The sequence below is a fragment of the Octodon degus genome, unplaced genomic scaffold, assembly GCF_000260255.1.
Source record: "Octodon degus isolate 3935 unplaced genomic scaffold, OctDeg1.0 scaffold00075, whole genome shotgun sequence".
In the NCBI taxonomy this organism is placed as follows: Eukaryota; Metazoa; Chordata; class Mammalia; order Rodentia; family Octodontidae; genus Octodon; species Octodon degus.
In genome coordinates, this window is record NW_004524651.1 from 6,331,393 (window position 1) to 6,339,061 (window position 7,669).

General features: G+C 45.3%; 2 protein-coding genes across 8 annotated transcripts in view; one reads left to right on the plus strand and one right to left on the minus strand.

Moving 5' to 3' along the window:
• The window catches only part of Mettl4 (methyltransferase like 4), a 54,433-nt gene extending 51,318 nt beyond the window's left edge, over positions 1-3,115 (minus strand). For 2 of the 7 annotated variants that reach the window (XM_023720411.1, XM_023720410.1), the window contains exon 1: positions 2,838-3,114. The gene's annotated coding sequence lies outside the window, so the exon portion shown is untranslated. Of the gene's footprint in view, positions 1-2,685; positions 2,780-2,805 lie in introns of those variants that run through there. The other 5 variants (XM_023720413.1, XM_023720412.1, XM_023720415.1 and 2 more) reach the window with 5 other exon arrangements.
• Positions 3,116-3,211: 96 nt separating this feature from the next.
• The window catches only part of Ndc80 (NDC80, kinetochore complex component), a 41,376-nt gene continuing 36,918 nt past the window's right edge, over positions 3,212-7,669 (plus strand). The window contains exons 1-2 of the mRNA XM_004635791.2: positions 3,212-3,298; positions 5,385-5,494. Of these exons, the coding sequence (XP_004635848.1) occupies positions 5,394-5,494 (101 nt within the window). The 5' untranslated portion in view covers positions 3,212-3,298; positions 5,385-5,393. The remainder of the gene's footprint in view (positions 3,299-5,384; positions 5,495-7,669) is intronic.

Genomic DNA, 7,669 nt, shown 5'->3' on the forward strand with positions numbered 1-7,669 from the left:
TCCAAATATTAGTAAAAGCATGGAAAAGTTGATCCCACTGAGGCTCCCAGTCATCATTTCATATGAAATCTCATTTTACAAAGTTAAATGGGATAATGCACACAAAACGCTGACACACCAAACGCCTGCCTAACTAAATGCTGCTATGGGTGCCAGCAACCCTGGGGATCTTTGTTCCCCTCCACAGTCACCACGTGAGATGAGAAAACCCTGTGCTCCTCATTTAACGACCGAGTTTCATTTCTGCAATGAGTTTTAATTGAATTGGTCACCAAATGAGTTTTACAGAGTATGTACATTTCAATATTCAGAAGAAATAAAGCAAACTCCAACTTGATGACTTTCGTTTGCATCAACTCTTGCACACAGTACTGTAATATATTACAGCACCTAAAACTCCAGTGTTGTATTGTACAGTACAATCAGCAAAACTTACAGTACTGTATAAATAAAGTATACCACAGAAAAAAAGATACCAATGCTCTATAAATAAGATGTACAGAACTGTACCAAAAAAAGATGAGTTGCAAGTCTGAGCAGTGAGCCACAAGTCCAAACAGCACGCCTCAGTCATAAGGCCAGGCAGTTGTCAAACAGGCAGGTCATTAGACCGAGAATGTCTGTGTTAGACATGAAAAGCATCAAAATAATTCAAAGCAAATTATTTATTTTTCTTAAGAACACACAGCCTCCAATATCCTTTAAAATCAAAGACAGCAGCCACCGTCCAATCGTCACATCAGCTGGGTTTAGGCAGTACTGATCCTCTCATGAGAGAAAAGACAGAGATGAAAATCACTCAGAAAATCCGGGGCATCTGACGGTGCAGCAGTGACATAGAAAGTGATCACCAATGCCAGCAGGTGCAACCAGATGTGATCTCTGGAGGTCCACAGAGCGCCTACTCCTGTACTCCCTCACACGCCCCTTCCTGGTGTCCTAGTGGCTTCCATGAGTTCTTCTAGGTCACAGTGGTCACACAGCTGGCACTGCTGGAAGCTGTGCCCTGAATGTGCCACTCCGGCTCATTCATGAAGGAGCTTCTGCAGGTCGCTGCAGGGGACCAACAAAACTTAAACTATTGCTAGATATCACAGAACCAAGAACTTGTTTGGCTCCATAAAAACCACCGGAAATGCTGAGTGTCCTCGACAGTGAACCTGGCACTGATGGAGCCCTGACCGTTCCTCCTCTGCAGTAAGCGTCCTGGAGGGCAGAAGATACATAAAGTATGCCGGAGAGGCGCTCGCTAGCCAGGGTCATGGGACAAAAATTAAACGCATAAAACCACCACACGGGGCCAGTGAGATAGCTCAGTGGACTAAAGGGCCGGCTTAGGCAAGTTTAGGCACGCACAAGGACCTCAATTCAATTCCTGGCGCCAATCTGTGCCCGGAGAAGGCTGAGCCAACCAACCAACCACACACACACACACACACACACACACACACACACACACACACACACACAGCCAAGAATAACAGTGAAAATCAAGTAATTCGATTGCTTCCTGTGGCTGTGAAAGGTATATATAAACTTTGAGAGAAAGCATGGATCTGTATGAGGCATTTCCATACATCAAAGTTTCAAAAGTCAACATTACTTCTAAAGAATTTATGTCTGAGAATTAATTTAACTCCAAATGAATTAGTTCTATTATCACGCAAGGAACTGTTGGAAGCAAACGGTCTAATAAGTGAGTCTTGGGCCGGGGAGATAGCTCAGTAGAATAAGCGCTTGCCTGGCAAGCGCAGGATCCTGGGTTCAATCCCTGGTACCGCAAAAAAAAGTGAGCCTAACAGAACATGCACACACAAGACCAGGGGTATAGCTCACTGTCAAAAGTGCCTGCCTGGCAAGCACCAGGTCCCGAGTATGATTCCCAGTACGGCAAAAAGAAAAAGAAAAAAAGCGTGCACTGGTAAATTTTTCTGGCACGTAGCCCAGCTGTCCAGACTGTATCATACACGATCAACAGATCTCAAAGGAATGCTCCAAATCACTCCCTTGGCATCAAAACAGGCAAACCATGAACTTGTTGGATGTCAAGGCAAAAAAGCAACTTCATATCCAAAAAAGAATCAGGTGATTTTGCCCCAATATCAGACATTCTACAAATAATATATATTTTGAAGACATTTGTCCTTTCATATGAATGCTATGCTTATTCACACAACACGCTTAGTGACTACGTCTAAACGACATCAGGCTACTGGCATTCTTCCTCTAAGACCCGAGTTCCATTGCTGAGCCTAGCTCCTTTAAATGAACTGGTCGCTAAATAAGGAATTGTCTTCACAACAAAGAAATGCTCAAAGGAAACTCCAACTTGATTTTCCTTTATTCGCATAACTCTTGCATGAAATGCTGTAATGTATAACTGACAGGTCGCTAAGTACGGAGTATCTGTAATGGCAAGTGAAATCTAGAAACGTAGACACGAACACTGAACCTCAGGTCAATTTGCCCAGAAGTTACAATTCTATCTGGCGGCTGCTGACCCAACAGTCCAAGCTCTAGGGAGCTCCCGGCACTCTCCAGGCGTTGGGCAATGTCTGTCACTGGGGTCAAACTCAAGGAGGTAGAGGTGCTCTAGTTTAGCAGAGTACGCTGCCGCACCTAACGCACCCTTCTCCTACTTGCTTGCCCCCCGGCCCCCTCCAGCCCCTCAAGAGTCTCCCTTACTTGCCGCAAGTAACCGCGAGACCGTGCAGAGTCCGCGATTTCCAGCCGGAAGCCGGGCGGGGCCTCACCCGCGCGATCCTCGGAGCCGAACGAGCCCACACCCAACAGCCTCTGCCTCACCAAAAGCGCACATCGCCTTCCCAGACTCTCACCACGAAAACAGCATCCTTTTAAACACGGTCATGAAAAACAACCTGGCCAAAGAAATGTCTTGTCCCACACATGGACGCCGCCATGTTGCTGTACGGAAAACAATTCCCAGGGAGATTTGGCGCACTCAGGCCATTCCTCGGCGACTAGAGCCCTCTAGACTCTAGGGTCAGGCCAACTTCGCAAAGGACGTTCACAACACCCAAGAGAAGGCAGTGTGTCTCCTAGGCGACGAGGAGCGACCCGCGCGGGGACTTCCCGGGACGAGGAGCGGCGCTCGGGAATTGCGTATGCGTGACGCAGAGTGCGTCATGACGTACGCGCCAGCGGAGATTTTAAAATTCAAACCGCCTTGGCGGGCGGAGACCGCAGCTCTTGTTTGGGGCGCTGCTATTGTCTCTAGGGATCGGTTCCCACCAGGTAGAAATTCGGCCTCTGGGTCTCGCCGGTAAACTGGAGGAAGGTAAATGAGCGACACGGGGTTCAGTTTGTTCCTTCCGAAACTGTCCCGGGGGGGAAAGTGAGGGTGAGGGGCCGTGCGTTCGTGTTGGCAGTCAGAGGCTGGCGCCGAATCTGCAGGGCGCCGCATTCCGAATCCAGGATTTCCCGCGGGAGAAGGCAGGGCCAGGGTCCCCGGTGGGAGGGGAGGCTGGAGCGAGGAACCAGGCAGAGGAGCGGGAAGGGAGGGCCGAAGGAGGACCTAAGTGAGGCGTTTTTGCTCGTGTCTGGTGTGGCTTCTCAGTGGCCGTGTCAGGAGTGTCCGAGGTCTTCATCTTAAATCTTGGAAGTCTGTTATTGGAAGTGGAAGTCGAAAGCAGGGGAGGGTGGAGAAGTTAAGTAGGTGAGCAAGTGTAGGAGAAGAAACAAGAGCCAAAACCAAGAGAGTGCAATCAGAGTAGAAGGCCAAAGAGTGCCCAGAGAAGGAAAAGGAGAACTGTAAGCGTCCACTTTCCTGGAAGCCGGGGCCAACCCGAGAAGGCGACGGAGACAGAGTCTAAGCCAGGGCTCCTTCCGGTCTGAGTGCGACCTCCTGGCTGGGTTTCCGGGTTTCGTTCACCCACCTGCAACCAAGAATACTAAAAAAATGCCCTAAAATTGGCAAATGAGTTTGTTTACAATTTGACCAAATTGGGATGGCAGCTATTTCGGAAGACACAGAAGCACTCCAGTTTATAGAAGGGATAGAACCAAAGTGCAGGAATAATCATATGTAGATTTAGCCAAGCTGTGGACCAAAGAGCTGGAAGCCTTGGCTTCATGTTGCCAGGGCTGAGGGGAGTGGCGCTTTACACTCAGAAAGAGGCAGTTGGAGAAGCAGCCTTTCTCTAGAAGAAATCCTAACTTTTAAACATCTGTCTCAGCCAAGCATGATAGTGTAATCCCAGCGTTCAGGAGGCTGAGGCAGGAAGGTCACTGCAAGTGAGTTCGAGGCCAGTTGAACTGCATAACAAAACCCTGTCTCAAAAGGACAAAATAAAAATTGATCTCAACTCCTTGGTTACAAGCTCAAAAGATGTGCTGATCTTGAATGTGTTATGAGACAACCTTTTAAGTAAATGTGAAAGGAATGAGATGTTAATTTGTTTTGAAAAGGAGTTAATCTATAGCCCATTTTGTAGCGTGGAAGACTGACTCCTGTTAGAGGAAATTGGAAACAGAAGGACAGTAATTGATGCAAACTGAGGAACAATGAGATGAGCATAAAGCATGAGAGACTGGCTTTAGGAAAGGAAAACAGAGTAGCTCCATTCTTTGAAGCCAAAGAAGGGGCCATGTTGAGGAAATAAGGGAGCTTGATGTAGTTCTTGTCGGGCAGCCTTGAATTGGACACAGCCAATAGCAGTAATTGATCAGGGTTCGTATTCAGTTGCTACCGTGGATACCCTGTGAAGGCAAGAATCATATCTCATTCATCTTTGTAGCTCCTGCAGTGCCTCATACATTCCCTTGTATAGGATGAGTTAATAAGTGTTTCTGTGTGTTGAATACTTTAAAATGAAGTTTGGGGCTGGGGGTATAGCTCAGTGGTACAAGTGCCTGCCTGGCAAGCACCAGGTCCTGAGTTCAGTTCCCGCCCTCCCCCCAAAAAAAAGACACTTTGTGTGTGTGTGTGTGTGTGTGTGTATGTGTGATACTGAGGTTTGAACTCAGGGCCTTGCACTAGCCAAGCACTTATTCTAATGAGCTATCTCCCTGGCTCCCCAAAATAGACACTTTAAAATGAACTTAAATAGGTATTCTTTGCAAGTGAGGACTTCAAGATACATGAACGTGTAGGACAACCTTGGGAGGCCCAGTGTGGTAGTGCAAGCCCAGCACCGGGTAGACTAGGGCGGGATGGTTTCAAGCCAGCCCGGGATACATAGTGTGTTCAAAGTCAGCCTGCGACTACATAGCAAGACCCTGTCTCACCAAAGCCCATGGGAAAGATGATGGTGAAGAAATACTACAACTTTGCTGCCTTTCTATTGAGGATAAAGATAATAGCTGTTATTTAATATACCATCTCCATCTGAAATATTTTTCTAACACTGAATTTATGAATCCAGGTCGTAAGCATGAAGCGCAGTTCAGTCTCCACCGGTGGTGCTGGCCGCCTCTCTATGCAAGAGTTAAGATCCCTGGACATTAATAAACCAGGCCTTTATACTCCTCAAACGTAAGTTCTGTCTTCTGTATGCCTCATTGTCTTAGGCAAAGAAGTTGTAAAGATGGCAGATAGATGTATAATGAATGATGTCGAGTGAATCATGTCTATTCCCAGGAATACCTAGTTTTGAATCAATGAAGTCTTAAAAATGGGCATGATACAAGGGGTCGTGTGCCATCACACTTGTATCTTAGTCTCAGTGTTGAATGAACAACTGAAAGAACTCCTAAAAGAACAACTGATTTCCCTTCAGAGCACTTTCCTTCTTCTTTTCCTCTTTATCATAGAGCTGCCTGTATAAGCAGACTCCATGCTATAACTCTGTTTACCGAGATGTTTTGTATTACCAGAGCTCTTAAGCAATAAGCAGTATTTGCTCCAATAAGCTGCTGCAGAATGGTCACAGCCTACAGAACACCTGTTAGGGCTTGGGTCTAAACGTCCCCCCAAAAGCCTCATGCAGACATGGGTGGGGCTTTTTCAGAGGTTGGCTGGATCCAGAGTATCCAGATTCATGGTACAGTGCTGGGATTAAAGGATGTAGGATTAAGGGTGGCCGATACTAAATCTGTTCACTTATTGGTTTTTGCAATGTATCTACCTAATTCTGGTAGCTGAGATACAAGACAAGGAACAGAAGGGGGCTTACCTTCCTTCCCTTTCCTTGTTCTGCTGCCTTCTGCCCACTGGGAACTCTTCTCCTGTGCCACGCCACGCTGCCTTGGAGCCAGCTAATTATGAGCTGAAACCTCCACAAACTATGAGCTGAATAAGCCTATCTTCCTTTAACTTTGAGGGGGCCTGGGCCTAGCTCAGTCCTTTAAGTGGCTGCTTCCGCAAAGCTGTCGGCCTCAGGTGGCTGGAGTTCGAACCTCACAACTCTCCCGCTGGCCAAACGTGCCCTGAAGGCATGCGAGGAACAAAAAAAAAAAAATCCTTCCTTTAACTTTGGGTGTCAGATATTAAATGTCAGCAATGAGAAAAGTATCTGAGACAGTACCACTTCTCCTAAGTTTTTCCTCAACATAGACTAGAAATAAGTTTTCAAAGAAACTTGTTATCATAAATTGGAGGATTTCCTGAGTGATGTACTTCTAACAGGGCTATGTCAAGCCACTGTAGTCCTTCTCTGACTGCTAGGTACATGTTACTTGCTAGCTGTTCTTAAGTTACTTCAGTTTATATAGCATGAGCCTCTGCTACTTTTAAGTATTTGAACTACGTAGCTTTACCCTTCTGAATAGTTTAAACAGATTTTTTTTTTTTTTATGACAGAACAAAACATTTTAGGTTTTTGGGGGGTTTTTTCTTTTTTTTTTGCAGTACAGTGGATTGAACTCAGGACCTTGCGCTTGTCAGGCAGGCACTTGTGCCGCTGAACTATCTCCCAGCCCTAAGTGTTGAACTATACTAGAAAAAGATTGCTCTGCCTAGCAAGCGCAAGGTCCTGAGTTCAATCTCTGGCACCAAAAAAAAAAGATTCCTACTGTTGATGTTTATTGTCCATAATTTAAATAATGTTAATGAAGATACATTCTGAGAGGGGTTTTTTTTCCATATTTTTATTGAGAAACAAATAGCAATGAGACAGTTTCAAATCCGATTAGTAGGACAGTTTCAACAGTTAATACATTGCATATTGTTATCTTAGTGGTTATTCATTGTACAAGATGCAGACATGATATCCTGTTTACAAACAGTATTAGAACAAATCTTTCTATTCATTAAATTAAGAGAATGTAGCTGTATATCTATTGAATATACAGATACAAAATGGTCGTTCATTTGTATCCCCTTTTTTTGTTTAGTTTTGTCATTTAAATATTATAGGTGTGTGAATTCAGCAAATTATTCCAAAATAGTCCAGTAGTCCATAATAGTAGTTTCCGTAAGACTGACAATGTCAGAAGTTGTTGACTTGAGCCTTTTACAGCTCAGCATATTAATATGGCTATACTTCGTGTTTATACTTTTCTGCTGCATGGTTAAAACCAAGATAAAACAAGACCTATGCAACAAGAAATGTAGCTTTTGTATCAGCCAAATCCCCTCCGGACTTATCCTGAAACCATGTACCACAGTTTGGAGATCCTTTGTCAGTGTCAGCCACGTGGATGAGTCACAGCCATTGCTTGGCCAATTTGCTCTCTGTGAAAGCCTGAGAGAATGTTTTCTCTCCATGTG